This window comes from Hippopotamus amphibius, chromosome 16 (genome assembly GCF_030028045.1).
Source record: "Hippopotamus amphibius kiboko isolate mHipAmp2 chromosome 16, mHipAmp2.hap2, whole genome shotgun sequence".
Lineage (NCBI taxonomy): Eukaryota > Metazoa > Chordata > Mammalia > Artiodactyla > Hippopotamidae > Hippopotamus > Hippopotamus amphibius.
In genome coordinates this window covers 61,541,427-61,560,720 of record NC_080201.1, presented here as the reverse complement: position 1 = coordinate 61,560,720, position 19,294 = coordinate 61,541,427, and the positions used below count along the sequence as shown (strand labels likewise).

General features: G+C 43.1%; 1 protein-coding gene across 1 annotated transcript; it reads right to left on the bottom strand.

Annotated features, from left to right (window-relative positions):
• Window positions 1-1,143: 1,143 nt before the first annotated feature.
• Window positions 1,144-19,087, bottom strand: LOC130838287 (zinc finger protein 160-like). Its single transcript, XM_057711156.1, has 4 exons — window positions 19,039-19,087; window positions 13,587-13,683; window positions 11,367-11,493; window positions 1,144-7,228 (listed from the first exon to the last, which is right to left on the bottom strand). The coding sequence occupies exons 2-4, from the start codon at window positions 13,599-13,601 to the stop codon at window positions 5,232-5,234; spliced, it is 2,139 nt and encodes a 712-aa protein (XP_057567139.1). The 5' UTR covers window positions 13,602-13,683; window positions 19,039-19,087; the 3' UTR covers window positions 1,144-5,231.
• Window positions 19,088-19,294: the final 207 nt, after the last annotated feature.

The window sequence follows — 19,294 nt, the reverse complement described above, 5'->3', positions numbered from 1 at the left end:
CTGTGTTTGTCCTAAAATCCTCCATTTGTGAAATGAGAATAAATAGCATTGCTTTTTTGCAGAAATAAAAATTCAGTAAGTTATTAGGCATAAAGCCTTAAGAAAAACAACTTACCTGATGTGGGATAATGACAAAACAAAAATATAAATCAAACTGAAGATCACTTATCCAAAGAATATATTGTATGTTTGGTCAGGATCAAGTTCTAAGTGGAGGATGTTGGGTATAAGTTGTCATGGTATATATAACCAGCACAAACCTTATTTTTCTGCAAAATTCAGTAGCTCTGAATGTGAATACCAGTCACTGAGAAGTGGCAGAATGGCTTACAGGCATTTGGCAATGGAGACTGTCTATTCTCACAAACTATAATTGGAATCTTGAGATCTTTTTATCTTACTCATCCTTGTAATTGCACTCAGTTCACTGCATGCTTGTTCATCTATACAAACGAGATTTTCAAGCAAATTGAAAATTAAAACATTTCATCTCACCATCTTGCCATTCCAGTTCTTTCATTAAATTGAACCCCTAAAGGAATACTCTTTTATCATGTTTATAGTGCACCTACTTTGTATAAGTAACTGAGTTATCTGCATATTCAGGTCATAAGAACCTGAAAACAACTCACTATCTTATACATCCCTTGGTGTGAAAATGGCATATGTATGAAAGGAAAAATTATGCTAAGGAAAAAGTGTATTTAAAAAAAAAAAAAACAGAGACTTCCTTGGTGGTCCAGTGGTTGACTCTGAGCTCCCAATGAAGGGGGCCCAGGTACGATCCCTGATCAGGAAACTAGATCTTGCATGCATGTCGCACCTAACACTGTGCATCTGCAATTAAGAATCCGCATGCTGCAACAAACACCCAGCTCAAGGCAACGAAGATCCCCTGTGCTGCAACAAACACCGGTGCAGCCAAATAAGTAAATGAATAAATATTTTTTAAAAAATACAAAGCAACAAAAATATATTACAGTAGGAAATACACCATGTAAAATATTGCTTAATAACACTGTTTGAAGTCAAACATTTAATAGCCCTTGGATACTTGCTCTTCTACTAAATTGCTTAGTTATATTATGCAATAGACACTTCCACACATTAATTTTTAATAAACAGCATAAACACATTTAGCCAATTTATTTAAATAGTATTTTACAAGCATTTACAGAACCCAATTGAACAATATGTGTGCAGGAGAAAAAAAATCATAAATTACTAGCATGAAGAAACGTAGAATGTGCCCTAACCAAGAAATCAAGTGTTTCAAGAGTAAATATTCAGCATTTATTTAAACAGTCTTGTTAGGGGAAACACTGACTGAAACCACCTGCCCTGGCCAGGCTAAGACAGTCACAACTTGCATGAGTTATTTTACCACAGGAGATCCTGGGAAGGAACACAAAACTAAAAGCCACCACCAACCGGAAGAATTCAGGAAAGGTCAAAAGGAGAAACGAGACACCAGTCCACATGTCCTACCGACACCCCCCCCCCCCCGCCCCCGAATCTTCCTCACTGGAATCCATCTTGGCTGAGTGATGCACTTGCCAGCAGGAAAAACCCTAAGTCAGAGTGATTGGCCAGAGACAACCAGGAAACTAATCCCATCATGGCCATGAAACCCAAGAGTGCAAGCCACATGGCACAGCAGGTCTCCTGGGTTCCCTTTCCCTCCTGCTCACTGTCCAGGCGCCCCTCCCCATAAAGTCCTATGTCAGCATGTGTGTCTCCAGTCTCTCTTCTGAGGTCAGACAAGAGCCCACTCGTGAGCAATGGAAGGGGTCCCCCTTCCTGCAACAATCTGACTCCATTTTTTGATGTTTCACTACTGACAGCGAACATGCCACAACCTCTCCTTATGCAACCCATCCAGGCAAGCTGATAAAGAAGCCTGATGGCTCTGTCATGTGATACAAACTGAAAGTTCAAACCAAAAGTGGATCCTCCACCAAGCCTCACCTGGTAATTACCTTAACACTCCAAGCCAGTCTCTATTCCCTGTTCTCTCAAACCACATTTAAACACCTTGGAAGTCTCCCCTGTGCCCCTAGACAGCTGAATTATGAAACACTGTCATAACACTTTAATGTTAGTATCAGTCTCAATGAGGAAACAAAACTTTGGGTGCCATTGCACCCTATTCCTCTTAATGGTTACAAATGCACATTCCCAAAAATAAACAATGTTTGGGGAGTGAGTGTATGAAACTTCTACTTTATCTCTCAAAGAAAAATTCCTCTTGTATGTTGTTCATTTTTAAGAGAAAGTTCATGAACATTGATATTTTCAAATTATTTCACTGAGCAATTCAAGCACAAGACGTGTATTTTTCCATTTTCTATGTGCTTACTATATTCCTATTTTCCTGTCATGTACATCAAGGGACACAACATATACTGCATATTCATGAATTGGGAACACATTGTAGGGACTTGTGAAAAAAATAGAAACGTCCCAAAGTGAAGTCATTTGTGCCAAGGAGAGCAAACCAACACTTTATTGCAGTTACATCCCTCCCAGGAAAGTGACCTTAATCCAACTACTATGGAATTTCAAGAACGATACCACTGAGGTAAACTACAGGATACGATCTTTGCCATACTTCCCCAAGAAAAATGTAACCTTGTTGAAATTTTTTTTTTCTTTTCACAATAAAATTCTTATTCTGCCTAGTTTGTATCCATAAACACTTTCCATTCTGTGCACCGACTGCCACTTTTTATCTGGATGTGACACCGAAAACACAGCCTCTGTGCATTGCTGCCAAATCCAATCTCAGAGACAGAGCTTTGGGTAAAGGAGAAAAGAATAGCTGTATTGCTTTGCCACGTAGAGGGGGACACAGCGGGCTCATGCCCTCCAAAACTCTGTCCCAATCAGAAGGGGGAAATATAGCGAAAAGTGTTAAAGCATGGGTTCAAGGGCAGGGTTGTTGATAAGGACCAGAGTGTCTGCAGGGCTTGCATTCCTTTAACCTGGGCTCAGGTGATCTCCTGATGTAGCTCAATGAAGAATGCTTTATCAAATTTAGATCTGCACCTGGGACTTCCCTGGTGGCATAGTGGTTAAGAATCCTCCTGCCAATGCAGGGGACACTGGTTCAACCCCTAGTCCAGGAAGATCTCACATGCCACAGGGCAACTAAGCCCATGTGCCTCAACTACTGAGACTGTGCTGTAGAGCCCACATGCCACAACTACTAAAGCCAGTAGGCCTAGAGCCCGTGCTCTACAACAAGAGAAGCCTGGGCAATGAGAAGACACCCCCACCATTACATACAGTAGCCTCCACTCCCTCCAACTAGAAAAAGCCTGCATGCAGCAATGAAGGCCTAACATAGTCATAAATAAATAATCTCTTTTAGGGAAATAAGAGCTGTTTTTGTCTCTGCATTAGAAACTACTACAACAAATATATAGCTTACTCGTGGGAATGAGAGCTATTTTGTACTCTCATCCTACAGATCCACTTTTCTTTTCTATTCAGATTGAAGCAGCAGGCCAAACTCAATACTCTGATCAGTTCCTGAGACTCAGGGACAAGATTAGGGTCTGAGACTAGAGGACTCAAGCATGTAAAGTTCATCCCCTTAGCAGAAAAAAAACTCGTGACTCAGAAACTACACTTTATTGAAGTGATGAAGGGTCTTTTCTGTGATCTGGGAAAGAGAACTACAGCTCAACTGCCAATTGCATTGGGCATGTAGACAATACAAATACAGGATGAACGGGGTATTATGTTAAAACTCATCCTATGCAGACCAAGCTGATGGTAGGTCTTCATGTAAACCTGCAGGGAGAACCTATTTGGGATGTAGTGAATCTAAATTAGTAAACAATAACTGAGCTGAATTACCCAAGACATGTTAATATCAGCCTCACTAACCAAACTCTGGGTGGGGTTTCCTTCTACTCCACTGATTGGTCACGAGTACAAACTAGGAAAAACTTTAAAAAAACAAATGTTTTAAAGTAGAATATATGAAACTTCAAATTTATCTATCAGTCAAAATGTTCCCATTGTATAGTATTCACTTTAAAGAGATAACTCGTGAACTTCGATCCTTTAAAATTATCGAAATTGGGAATTTCTAGGTGGCAAAGTGGTTAAGAATCCTCCTGCCAATGCAGGGGACACGGCTTCTAGTCCTGCTCCAGGAAGATCCCATATGCTGAGTAGCAACAAAGCCCGCATGCCACAACTACTGACCCTGCACTCTAGAGCCTGTGAGCCACATCTATTGAGCCCATATGCCTAGAGCATATGCTGTGCAAGACAAGCCACCACAGTGAGAAGCCCATGTACTGCAATGAAGAGTAGCCTCCACTCACCACACCTGGAGAAAGCCTGAGTAAAGCAACAAAGACCCAATGCAGCCAATAAATATTAAAAAATAAAGAAATACATAACACTGCCCTGAAAAATAAAATACAATAAAAAAAATTTTGGGACAGCAAAAAAAGGACAAAAGAGACATTACATGATTTTAAATTTTGGTAATATTTTGTATATGCTTAAACCTAAGATATACATATTTTACCACCATGGAAATCAAGGTGCATGTCATGAGATTTATTCAGATACAAGAAAATGGACACAAAGAAATATTCATATACTGCATATTCAAGAATGGGGAGCACATGTTAAGGAGTGTTTAAAATTTTAAAAAGGTGGAAGATGGAGTACCTACGCACTGTTCTCTTCATTATGGACGGTCTAAAGACTAGTGGCATGTTAGCTCTGAATAAAGGTTTTTCCAATTCATAACACTAGTTTCCCTCCGGTATGAATAACTGAGTAGGTCATAAGGCTAGAGCTGCGGTTGAGACATATTTAGACAGTCACTATACTTGGAAGATTTCTTTTAATTATGAAATATCTGCTAGTAATTGAGGCTGAATGCACAAAGCATTCAGTGAGGGCTGAGACCTGAGTAAAGGCTTTACCACACTCAATGCATCTGAAAGTCTTCTTCACAAAATGTATTCTTCAGTGACTTGTAAGGTGTGAATGATAATTGAGGACCTTGCCACACACACAACATTTGAAGGTTTCTATCCATTATGTGTTCTCTGATAAATCTGAAGGTGTTGTTTATGTCTAAAGACTTTCCAACACGCCTTACATTTGTAAGCTCTCTGTCCAGAGTGAACTCCCAGATGGCTTGTAAGGGCTGCCTTCCTACAAAAGACCTTGCCACACTCATTACATTTTTAAGGTTTCTATCCAGAATGAATTCTCTGATGACCTGCAAGACATCCTTTCTCATTAAAGGCCTTGACACACTCAATACATCTGTAAGCTTTCTCTCCACTATGAATCCGCTGATGAATTTTAAGCCTTGATTTTCGACTAAAGCCCTTGCTACACTCATTACATTTGTAAGGTTTCTCTCCAGTATGAATTCTCTGATGAACTGTAAGATGGCTTCTGTCATGAAAGGCCTTGCCACACTCATTACATTTATAAGGTTTCTCTCCAGTATGAATTCTCTGATGAACTGTAAGGTATCCTTTTAGCCTAAAGACCTTGCCACACTGGTTACATTTGTAAGGTTTCTCTCCACTATGAATTTGCTGATGACTTTTAAGGTTTGATTTGTATCTAAAGACATTGCCGCACTCATTACATTTGTAAGGTTTCTCTCCACTGTGAATTCGCTGATGCCTTCTAAGGTTTCGTTTTCTCCCAAAGACCTTGCCACACTCGTTACATTTATAAGGCTTCTCTCCAGCATGAATTATCTGATGATTTGCAAGGGCTACCTTTTGATCGAAGACATTCCCACATAAATCACACTCATATGGTTTGTCTCCACTATGAACTCGCTGATGAATTGTAAGGTTTGGTTTTCGACTAAAGATATTGCCACACTCATTACATTTATAAGGTTTCTCTCCAGTATGAATTTGCTGATGAGCTGTAAGACGTGCTTTCTCAGCAAAGACTTTGCCACATTCATTACACTTGTACGCTTTCTCTCTATTATGAAGTCTGTGATGAAGTCTAAGATTTGATCTCTGACAAAAGTCTTTGCCACACTCACTACATTTATAAGGTTTCTCTCCAGTATGAATTCTCTGATGAATTCTAAGGTTTCCTTTTAGCCTAAAAACCTTGCCACACTGGTTACATTTGTAAGGTTTCTCTCCACTATGAATTTGCTGATGCCTTCTAAGGTTTGATTTGCATCTAAAGACACTGCCGCACTCATTACATTTGTAAGGTTTCTCTCCACTGTGAATTCGCTGATGAATTGTAAGGTTTCGTTTTCTCCCAAAGACCTTGCCACACTCGTTACATTCATAAGGCCTCTCTCCAGCATGAATTCTTTGATGATTTGCAAGGGCTACCTTTTGATCGAAGACATTCCCACATAAATCACACTCATATGATTTCTCCTCCGTATGAATTGTCTCATGGCTTTTGAGGTATAAGCTGCTATGAAAGGTTTTCCCACACTTATTACATGTGTAAGGTTTTTCTCCACTATGAATTCGGTGATGAATTCTAAGGTATGTCTTTTGCCTAAAAACTTTATAACAATCTCTACATTCACAAGATTTCTCTCCAGGATGAATTCTTTGATGAATTACAAGGGCTGACTTACCGCTGAAGACCCTCCCACATAAACCACGTTCACATAATTTCTCTTCTGAATCAGTTATCTGATCTCTGTTGAGATATGAGCTGTGATGAAACATTTTCCCACACTCATTACATTTGTACTGTCTTCCCCTATGGGCTTTCTGGTCTTTTGTCACTATTAAACGATGCATACAATCACTCCCATATATATTAGAGATTTTGGTTTGAACAGGAGAAACTCCCTTAAGTGGTGAAGATGAGGAACTACTGCTGATACTCGTCTCAGCTTGATTAAATTCATCAATTTTCTGTTCACCTTTAAACTTAGGCAGTTTATCCTGAAGACTTACTGCAAGCCTATTTCCAGTAGGCTTCTTCCCTGCATCCCTTTCACCATATTGACTTCTTATTTCAGTGACACCCTCATGATGGGATGTAGGGATGTTCTTGTAACTTCTTTCATCCTCTCTGCACTGACACCCAAAGTCATACATATTCTGTACTTCCTGCAGGTAAAGATGTTTGATTTCACAGCTTCCATGTGTTCCCAATACCAGTCTTTGGAATACTGTTCCTGTATCCGTATTTGATTTTCGTTGTAATTTCTTTATCACATGTATATGAGAGAGATCTACAAGATACAACCGTAGATACACTGTTCACTAGAATGCATGAATATATTTGATGTTGAATATCTCATATTACACCAAAAGTAAGACTTTTATCAAACAGTTCAGAAACTTAGGGACCATGATGTAAAATTTGTGAGAAACACTAAAAAAGACAGCGTTTCTAACTCCATCAAGGGAACATATAAAAAAGAGCAGGACTGGTAAGGGGCCTGAATGGAGCACAGGGAATAATAAAGATGGGGTATCATTGCTTGTGATTTCATATATGAGTCAATGAACTTTTATCTTAAAAGAGGAACTGGCTTATCAAGTAACATCTGTTCCATTTTTAAGTCAGAATTCTACAATTGATACAGGACAAAAATAAAAGAGATTTTAAAGGGGAAAGAACAGGATATTGTACAAACAAAGCAGGTGTACATCTATTATATTATGTGCTGTGTAATGTATCATATTGAATATCCCATAAGTCCCATTTCCATGCATATATTCAAGAAGAACACACACAATATTCTGGGAGATGTGCAAGAATGTTATTACCTAAAACCTGAAGACACACCCATAACAGTCCATCAAAGCAGATGGATAAATTTATCCAATACACAAACTTACAGATGCAAAGAAATCGAATAGGGTAAAAGTTCTTCAAAATACTGTAAAAAGAACAAAATTATTACAGAGATTTCCCATGTGGCATAGTGGTTAAGAATATGCCTGCCAATGCAGGGGACATGGGTTCAATCCCTGGTCTGAGAAGATCCCACATGCTGGGGAGCAACTAAGCCCATTAGCCACAATCACTGACCCTGTGCTCTAGAGGCTGTGAGTCACAATTACTGAGCCTACACGAGATAACTACTGAAGCCCGAGAGCCCTAGAGCCTGTAGATTACATCTACAGACCCCAGAACTATTGTAGGGCACATGCTGCAACAACTAAAGGCTGAATGCCTAGAGCCTGCGCACCACAACAAGAGAAGCCACCTAAATGAGAGGCCTGCTCACCTGTAAGAAGAATAGGCTCCGCTCATGGTACCTGAGAAAAGCCTGCAAGCAGCAACAAAGACCAAATGCAGCCAAAAAGCAAAAACAAAAACAAAACAACAACAAAAATTACATAGTGCAGAAATTAGTGTTGGGAATATATCAAAATGAAATCACTATCTTAAAATATACCTGCACTCCCACATTTATTAGAGCAGTAATCTCAATTACCAAGGTATCAAAAAAACCAAAGAGGCCAAAAGATAAATGGGAAGAAAAAATCTAGCAGATATACAAAATGTAGCATCTTGCTACTTTTAACAACACACATGGACACTGAGGCTATATGCCCAGTAAAATAATTCACAGAGAATGAGCAATACTGAACATTGTGAATCATGTTTTATATAAAGATGTATGAGCAACATAGACAAGAATAGTGATTATCAAATCCTGGGACTTGGAAGGATGGGGAGATATTAATCAAAGGAGAACATTTCCTGTTGTAAGTTGAATGTTCTACAAATTTAACGTACACCATGGTAATTACAGTTATCAATAGTGTACGATCTGCTTGACAGTCAATAACATAGTGGACCTTAAATGTTGCGACCACACATAAAAACTGTAATTATGTCACAGATGAATGTAGAGGGTCAGTCAAAAATTATACCAACTCAGGCTATGGAATTTAGTGTAATGAACTTTTAGAAAAGACAACTACAGCAGTTTTCTACATAATCTCCTTCCTTTTCAATACACTTCGCCCATCTGTCAACAAGTTTTCATATTCCTTCATTAAAAAATGTTTTAGGAGATGTGTCAGCTTGTATTTTTCTCCCTTTCTTACGTTTTCCAGATAGGGCTGGAGACAGCTCCATGTACATGCTCAGGTGCCAGATGGAATGAAAAAGCAGACAGTGTTTCCAATCTGCAGTTTAGGTCGGCTAAGAGCATCAGATGGGGATGGGACCCAGAAAGGCTCAGGGGCTACACTCTGGAGGCATCAGCTCTGATCTATACTGACTCAGAACAGAGCATTCAAGGGAATCAAGACCAGAAGGGGAGATGTGGGGGCAAGAGACAACTTTAAAACAACCCTCTTCAAACTGCAGGTTGACATGGGGGGTAAGTGCTTGGCTAGGAAGCCAATGGGGTGAAACTACCATCTGAGGGATTATGACTGAAGACTCTAAGTCAGGATCCCACCCAGGCAAACGATATGGCAGCACGATGGGAGAATCGCTTGTCCTCGCACAGCCATTCCCCTGCTATCCACAACGAATGTGGGGAGCAGTGTGCAGTCTGGAGAGCCCTTCATCCTGGGACATGGGGCATGGCCAGAAAGGCAGCCACCCAATAGCCCGTCACGTACTGCACGTATGTGGGAGACCTGGTGCTAAACCATTCGCAGACAACCTGCTTCTGGGTCAGGGTTCTGTAAGTAGCAGAGCAGCACCATCACTGCGCTTTACTGAAGTCATCTCTCAACACAAAGGTTTGTGGGAGCAAAAAAGAGGGGGAGGGAAAGAAAAAAATAGAAGAAAAAAGTTAAAAACAGAGGAAAAATAAACCAACCCTCTTGATTCTCCCCAAAGTCAAGCAACAACTACTTCACAACAACCAAATGGCCGAGTGTGGCAGATCAAGAGAAGGACATGCCTGTGGTCTCTCATGGCGCCGCAGCACCACTGCAGGGTGAAGGAATGCATCCTACATGTTGAAGGAAACAAAGAAACTCAAGGAGAAGAAAAATGTCCTCAAAGAGTTCACAATAAATGACCTTCTGTTTTCTCAATGAACACTCCCAACTTGGTAGACTCTCCCAAAGACGACTAATGCTGCTGCTTCCTCTCTGCCCTTCTGAGATCTGACCTGTGCTCACACTTTGAAACGTTCCCACCCTTTTGGTGTTTTGATATTTTCATGTCATTCTTCACAGTGCTTTCTCTTGCTCAAATATGCAAACAATATTGAGATGAAAACCAGAAATTTCTGCTGATCAGAACACAGAAATGGCAAGTGCTGTGGCTTTTCTAGAATCCCAGCTCTGTGTCCACATGAAGGTAACGACATTACAGGTGGGTCTAAGAAAACATTTCACAAACTCATCAACCACATGGCTCCTTCTAAATGCAGAGGGAACAATGTAATATGTAGATACCCGGCTCTCTTCCATGAAGTAGTGAATGGAAGCACATGGGCAGAACACAGAAAATGAGATATTTAGGATATTTCCAGTTGAGTGCTATAAACTATGGGAAAACATTCAGAAGTCTTTCTGAAACCTTGAAAATGTTACTAAAAGTAATTAACGTATGTGGGCTGAGTGACTGGATACAGGATGTCCTGCTTGAGCAGCGGAGGAACTGAGAGTGCTGGGAGACCATGGGGCACAGGCTACCGTGGAAACAGAAAACTGACCCTCTCTGGGGGCACATCCCCTTTCTCACTTGCACACCTCATATCACCCTGTTTGGCCCTGGAGGATGGCTGGTTAGCCAGAGATGGGTAAGATTCCTCAGGGGAGGAACAACCTAAGACAGGCACAGTTGCAGAGGGGCCAACTGGGGTGGGGCACAGACCCTTAATCTTTTTGAGAAAGGTCTCCTGCCCCTAGAGTCACTTTGTTCTCCAGGCCCAGCTCAAACCCACACCCTGCTCAAATCGGACCCAGGAGGCAAACAATGATCATTGCCCCCAGTCATGTGAGGCCTTTGTTTGTTTACTTCAAAGATAACCTTGTTTGTGGGACTAAACTGAGAATGTTAAACCCTTAGGCTATGCCAAGAACTCAATAAAAGCAACGTGGAATCAATCAGCGAGGCTATTGATCCTAGAGGTCTTGATTCCCCCGGTCCCATCTTTCTCTTAAATCTGTGTCTGTGTTTTCTTTAAGCTTGCGGCACCTCAAGTCGCCGAGCTGGTCTCGGCCATAAACACCTGAAACTCCTGGTGTATCGGGAAATGGCCAGATCATCTGAAGAAAGGGCACATTTAAACCCCTGATGCTACATCACAAAGCTTATCATGCCTGAGTCAACATGGCTTTGAACTCAGTTAAGCAAGACAGCTGATCCCAAAAGGGCACAAGGGAAAATGCAAAGATACCCATGGGGAGGTCCCAGCTTCTAGGGGAAGTTATTATCCTCACCCACAGAGATCAGGTTCCAGTAGGTCTCCAACATCACGTCCCTGTACAAGGCCCTCTGAGCAGGGTCCAGACATTCCCACTCCTCCTGAGTGAATTCGATGACCACATCATTCCATGTCAACTGTCTCTGAAATAAAGACACATTTCACCAAGGGTGAAAGGGTTTCTTTGTGTGTTCCACTAATAAAATATTCATTCAAAATTACAAAAGTCATTACTAGTATACATCACTTTAACAGATTACGAAAAAAATGATCACAAGAGTAAAGTTAAAAACCATTAAAAATAATGGAAAAATATATATTGTAATTAAGCAAGACAGTTCACCAAATGTCATGATGAGATGGAAACCCTCAATGCCTTCCTTCTGAAACTGCAGTGAGTGAAGGGGGCTGGCCAGGGCTCCTGCTATTCATCACTGTACAGTGCACCTGAGCAGGCACCACTAGAGGAAGCAACAAGCGGAAAAGAGAGAGCAAGAGATACAAAGTGCCTCAGGGAGCCGGAATTGGTAACATTCACAAACCCAAGGGAACACAAAAACTACAAATGAAAGGATGGGGAAAGATTTACATCCTGAAGATAGTAGGGATGACTGCATACTGCTTCCCACAAAATGAATTAAAGAGAAAAACTGGCATAAGGGAGAAGGATGTTATATTATCATAAAAGGCTCCATTCTCTGGGAAAACATAAAAACTATAAATATTGATATGTATCCATCTAACATCACAACAAGGAACCAAACATTAACAGAAATGAAGAGAGAAATAAACACACAGTAGCCCAGTGACTATAGGAGACTTCAATACTGGAGTTTTATGTATGCATGGAAGCAAAGAAAAAACCAAACGGTAACAGAACACTTGAACAACACTATAGACCTATGGACCAAATAGATCACCCAATGCGACAGTAGCAAAAAAGAAATGCTTCTCAAGCACACATGAAACATTCTGCATGACACACAACACGCTAGGCTACAAAGCAATCTTTTCAATTTAAGAAGACTCGGATCATAAAATGTATCTTCACCAAACACAATGAAATGAAACCTTAAATAACCAGCAGAAGGAAAGCAAAAAAAATTCTAAAAATATAGAAATCAAACAACTCATTCTTTTTTTTTTTTTTTAGCCACAAAGCACTGTTTGCTGGATTTTAGTTCCCCGACAAGGGATCAAACACAGGACCCAGGCAGTGACAGTCCTAACCACTGGAACACAGGGGAAGTCACTAAATAATTCCATCTTAAACACCCAATATACTATGCAAAGCAAGACAATGAAACTTTTAAAATATTTCAATGAAAATGACAGCACAACACAGTAACAATTATACAGTCAAAGCTGTGCAGAAAAGGCTGCTACATGCCTAAAACAAAAAGGGAATACACATCAGAACTATATTTTTTCATGACAAGGAAGTAGGAAAAGAAAAAACAGAACTTTAGTTGAAAGGCAAAGGTAAAGAAAGAGTAGATGAGAGGTAAATGGAATAGAAAGTAGGAAAACAAAATAAAAATCAATAAACCAAGAATCGGTATGTTGAAAACATTAAATTCACAAACCAACAGACAAAAAGAAGAAAAAACAAGATTCAAATAACTAAAAAGAGGTAAGAGATGGGAACTGATGTCACACAAATGTTTTGCTAAGGATTATAAGGGAGTACTAGGGACACTTCTGCTGACTTCATACTTTAAAATCGATGGTGGAATCAAACACCCTCCATCACTGAAGTCTGTTTCAGACCTCTCCATTCCATTCCCAAGCATTCAGATTTTGAAGTCGGTGACTCACTCATTCAGCTTCTACTGAATTACAAAAACTTAGAACAAATTTCTTGTTATTGGTCATGTTTCCAGCATTTACCATGTACTGTGCATGTTGATATGACTTCCACAAACATGTTAGGTCACAGCATTGACACAGAGCAGACAGTGAATATCAGATGAAGCCCGTAAAAAATACCTGACACCCAATAGCCCTAACATGCCATCTCCAATCCATGGGTGTAAAACCCTGTCCAAAACAATGTTCAGTGGAACCACAGGGGACCTGGAAGCTAAGTGGACATGACAGGGACTGAGAAGGAAGCCACTAGGTAAAGGTGAATACATGGGCGTCAGGAAGGACACCTCAGAATCAGAGAAAATTAGGTGAATTAAGTGCATTTCAGGAAGGATTCACTGAGAATCAACTGAGAATATAACTTTACCTGAGAAAGAGCCATTCCTGACTCCTTGTCGTCCCTCTTCCTCCACTTCAAGGCGTCTTCCTTAGGCAGCACCAGTCTTTAGAAGTTGACCCTGAAACTTGGAAAGATGCTGTTTCATGCTTAGAATCAACATATACACTTCCTGTGCCACATCACATAGGTGAGACCTCACCATGCAGAGTAGACAGTCCTCTGCTGCCCACTGTCACAGGAGGGATTCAGGACAGTAAGTTCCCACAAAGAGACCAACAAGGGAATTTCCTCACACGTTCCATCAGATCACACTCCCCTCCTAGGGAGACCCTCCCATGTGCAGCAGCAGTGGGCACCTAAGCTGGACTGTACAATCCCCTTCAGGTCACAGACCAGCCTTGATACATCCCCATGCATAGCACAGCTCCTCGCCCTCAGCCCAGATCTCAGCACTCAGGAATGGGAGGACTCAGAGTCACCATGCTCAATGATGGATCCAGATTAGAATCACCTGGGGCATCTTAACTCTTACTGAGGCTAGCCCCACACTGACTATTGGAAGGCAAACCTCTGTTAAGGGGTACAAGACACGGATACGAAGACTGCTTCTTCCAATCAATGTGAAGCCTGGGTTGAGCACCACCTAGGAGATCAGCCCAGCACACCTCCTACATTCTTTTTCTTTTAAATCTCTATCGAGGTATAGTTGTTATAGAAAAAAAAAATGGTGTACATTTAAATTGCAAAATGTTATTATTAGGCAGACAAATACACTATACACTGTGTAATAATTACCACAAAAATTACATGTGAAGACAGTCAAGGACTCACTATACCCAAGAAACCATATTCATTTACACTGACTCCAGCCCAAACACTGTCATTTCCAAAACTTACAATTAAAAAGATATCTGCAATGATGCATAAGGCACAGTCAGACCACAACCTTTCCCGTGAAATGCTCCAAATTCCCCTCTGTATCTTCAAAGTGCATTTGAAACTGTGTTCACTTACACAGTAAAATGCTCAGAAATGCCACACGTAACCCACAAAATGATCTGAGATTTTGCGAATAGTACATTAGGGTTTCACGATGATTTTCCCACTTGCAAAACACCTGAGTCAACGTATAAAGTGGATTCTGTGGGGCACCCTAGAAATACATTTCCTCAGGACCACGACACCCATCCACCTGCAGCCAGAGCACGCTATGGGCAGACAAGCCATATCTCGAAAAGCATGGGAGAAAAACATTTGTCTTTCTAATGCCACTGCCTTCGTTTCTACTCAGGTGTGACCATGAGTCACTCAATGTAACCAAAGCATGCAAGCCTCAGTCTATGTGTCAGGGAACCTGAGCTACTTTATGGCAATTCAGTTCAGGTAGTGAAGCCCACAACTACACATAACCCCACCTCAGGTGCTCCAGCCAGAATGAAGACATCCCTTTCCAATACTTCTCCAGATCCCTTGAGCCTGCAAGAGGCAGGTGCACACACCCTTCATTAGGCTCATCTTGAAGCCCACACTGGCTGCATCATCCTTCCTACAGAGTCCTAAAGCCTCCCCTCCAACGTCCCAATTTTTCTGCACCTCCTCCTCATTGTGCACTCATAGGCAAACAGGACTAAAGGACACAGCATTTCGCAGCACAGCCATCACAACAGGCATACACACAAGCTGCCACCCAAAGGACACGGGCCATTCACTATGAAGGTGAAGAAGTCGGCCCTCCTGGGAAAACTGACTAGCAACTGGGAACATTATGAACTCCAGTTACAAAGCCAACTGAGTTCATTGACAGAGGATGAAAGACAGTCCCCAAGTTTCTGGTCTCCTGTTCTACCCACTCACAGGTAATTAAAAGATACCCTAGCTCTTTGAGGGGGGCCTCCTTCATGTCCCCTGAGGCTCTGGATTCCTGCCCACCCTTAGCACACTGAAATCACTATCCCGGACTCTGAGCAGACGACCTGCTGGAAAGCAAAGCTCCTGTCCAAGGTGGCAACTGGTCAGTGATGTGCACAGCCTGGAACACCTGGGGGCTACAGCAGAGCACTGACACAGCAGACTAACCATGGCATCACCTCAGCCCACTGCTTGAGGACAGCACTTCTTCACGACTACTTAGGCCTCAGTACACCATTCTGCCCTTGAGTAATTAAGCAGACACATAAGGAAAGGATCAAGAAGTGTGGAAATATCCAAAACAAGTGTGGGAACCAACCTCATTACCTATCCTGGCACCTTGGTATTTCCTGAGGACTCGTCAGCCCAATCCACAATCCTAGCCTTGAAAATATCCCCAGAAGAAGGTGTATCCTGGACAGACGACCAGCACTGTATCCTTCGATGGAGGTGAAGCTGGAAAGACCGAAATTAAGCACACTTCCGTTGCGGGTGATTGATTCAGAGGCAATAAAAACCAGGTACTTTCAGATATTGTCAGGGAAAGAGGGGAAGGGGAAGGAGAGACATCTCTGAGGTGAGACTTGAAGGAGGACAAAGGGCCTGAGCCATGGTCACTTAAAGGCCAAAGGTAAGAACAGGAGCGACGATCTGAGACAGAAAATCTATGGGTGTCTGGGAGCAGAGAAAAGGTGAATGAACTGTGAGAACAGGGTCAGCTCCCAGCATGAGGCTGGAGACACTGGCAGGCCCCTGAGCAGGATACAGGGCTCAGTAGTCACAGTGAGAATGCATTTCCTCCTAAAGACAAATAAGAGCCAGAGGAGGTCTGAGTGCCAGGACTGACAAAAACTCCCTTGAAATTGAAACTTTATGCCGAGAAATAATCTCACTATGGTCACTTTTACTCTGAGCCTATATCCTTGTCTCCATTCTAGGGTTTCTGTTTTATATTCTGGGAGGACTGTGACACATTGCAAATTTTAAACACAACCAGACACTCTCTTCAAAAAGAACTGCCACACCACTGGGGGCGGGAGAGAGAGACTGGGATTCACAAACGTACATTGTTGTGGTCCCCGTGGGAGTTGAAAACAGTTTCCAGACATGAGGTAGAATGCAAAGACGACAGGATTTAATAAAGACAAGGGCCGCTGACAGAACAGCAGGCCAACGTCCTGGTAGCCTCGGAAAGTCCACGATGAGCATGGGTTGCTTGTCTGTTTTTATGCCCAGGGAACAAAGGGACTTGCAAGTTACCTGCTGATTGGATAAGGTCTCCATGTTTCCAATGTGCAGAGTGGGAGAAGAAAGGGATGACTATCCTTCCTCATTTGGGACGGGAAAGGAGCAAGGCATGTGCTTGGGAAGGGTCAGAGATGTTGCAGGGGTGCTGTGGGACACAGCGATAAGGGTCTGGTAACTCTCGATTCCAGCAATGCAGGCCCTTTGAGTTTATCTTGTTCTTTTCCCTTGGAGCACACCACATACACTACTATGTATAAATAGATAACTAATGAGAACCTACTCGGTGCTCTGCGGTGAACTAAAGGGGAAGGAAATCCAAAAAAGAGGGGATATGTATGTGTATAGCTGATTCACTTTGCTGTATGGCAGAAACTAACACAGCACTGCAAAGAAACTATATGCCAATAAAAATAAAATAAAACATGCTACTTACATTTTTACTTTGAACTCACATAAACATCCCTAAGGCTATAATGACAATATACTAAAGGGTTAACACCATCATTTTTGAGTGGGATAATAAATGATGTACATTTTCTTCTTTTTCTCTATATTTTAACATGGGCTTGTTATAACCTTTGCAATAGAAAATTATAATATATACTCAAAAAAAAAAGTTTCCACACATACACACACACCCAACTTCACCAATCAATTCAGGGGTTAGTGGTGCTCAGGATGAGAGGCTGCGGTGTAGTCTCTCCTCTCTGTGTTACAAGTGGGCTTCCTGAAGCCCAGAAGGGAGACATTTCTGAGAATGTCCGAGTTGACTAAACAGAATCAGGTGGAACTGAATTCTGAAAAGGTCACCGGAAAAACCTCTTCCTTTACAAAGGCACCATGTGCTGACAAAGTCACCTCTTACCCAGTCCCCTACCCCATGCCAAGAAATGTAAGGGCCTGAAAGAAAACTGAGTCAAGTCACTGCCCCTTGATGAATAAGAACTGAAAAGGAAGTTATCTTCTGATTCAAATATTTACCCTGGTGTATATAATTCAAAGAAAATGTAAGTTTATTAGATTTTTTAAACCCAGAAATCAGTATGGACCGTCTTAACTTTCCACATCCAGAGAGCTCACTACCCATCTGGACCCTTCTTCTCCCTTCCACCGGCACTGCTACGTGTTCACAGTTCATTAGGTTTATCTATCTCCCGATTTCACTCTCTGTGTCCATCTTTTTCTTCCCCTCCCCTCTCTATTTCCTCCCTCACCCCTGTGCTGCCCCGCTCTGCAACCTGTTTCCCCTCTTGTTGCTCCTTCTGCCTTACCTTTCTCATTGTCCTAAATATCCATCTTTCTACATCTTTATTCCTCCATCTCCGCCACCCCTCTCATCTCCTGGTCATATCCCCTGGTTCAATCTCTGCTACCGTCCCTTCCTCCCCACTCTCTGGCACCACCCGTCGCGCTCTCTCTCTTCCAGGCACTGGTTCTTCCTCTCTTGCTCACCCAGGACCACGTGGCCAAGGTTCAAACTCCTCTCTCTCCGCCTCGCCACTGTACCGTCCTCCCTCCTCCTGGTGACCCGGGGCCGCGCTTCCCACGCTGCTACGCCAGGGGTTCTCCCTCCTTCTTTCACCATCTCAGGTATTTCTGCTTCTCTGTCAATCGCGGCGTCTCGGCTTCTCCTAATGCCCGTCACCCCCGCCTTTACAGATATGGCGACTAACATGCCCGCCTCCCGGAAGAGAGTATTTCCAACGGGGTGGAACAGGGGAAGGAACCGCTGTGTGTCGCACGGCTCACCCACGTCACCACCACCACCACCCCGCCCCCGCGCTACGCGGGGTGAGGCAAGGGCTGACTGCCAAGGGGAGGCCCGCGGGGCAGAAGCACCGGCCTGAGGAGACGCGAGGACCGAGGCGCTGGGAGGGAGGGGGTCTCAGGAGAGGGGCGGGCTCCCCAGGCTCCCAGGACCCGGGAGAGGACGCGGCCTCCCCGGGAGCCGGGCGGCCGGCGCTGCCTCCAGGGGCCGAGAGGGCGAGGGTGGGGGTGGGGTAGGGGTGAGGCACGGGCGTGAGAGGCTATTAACGGGGGCGGTGGGGTGGGGGAGGGGAGGGCCAATGAAGGCTTTAAAGCAGGGAACAGCGCTAAAGACCGCGTGTACGTGGACTGAAGGCCATAAAGCGAACGGTAAGGACCAGCCTCAAAGCGGTTTCCAGCCGAAAGGAAAAGTTACCGAGCGTCTGAAGGAGACGTCCGGACTCATTGGGTAGGAGGGCCGGGTGCTGGGATTTAAGGTTCATAGTAACTCCGAGGCCCGGACATGGTAGTAAAACGGGGCCGCGAAGCAGAGTTTCGCTACACGTAAGAAACGTACCTCTTCAGGGTGACCTTCAACCCGCGCTCTCCCTTTCCGGTTCCTCAGGTTAACTGCCTGTGGGAAGAGGCGGGGCTTCTGGGTCGGGTTCCGGGCGGAAAGTTCGGTGCTGGGGCGGGGAGCGGGGCGGGGAGCGGGGCGGGGCTGGGAGGAGGGAGGTGGGCAGATCACCGACCTCAAAAGTAAGACGTCTCGTCTTAAATTAAAAACGGCTCGGGCTTCCTAGGTGGCGCAGTGGTTAAGAATCCGCCTGCCA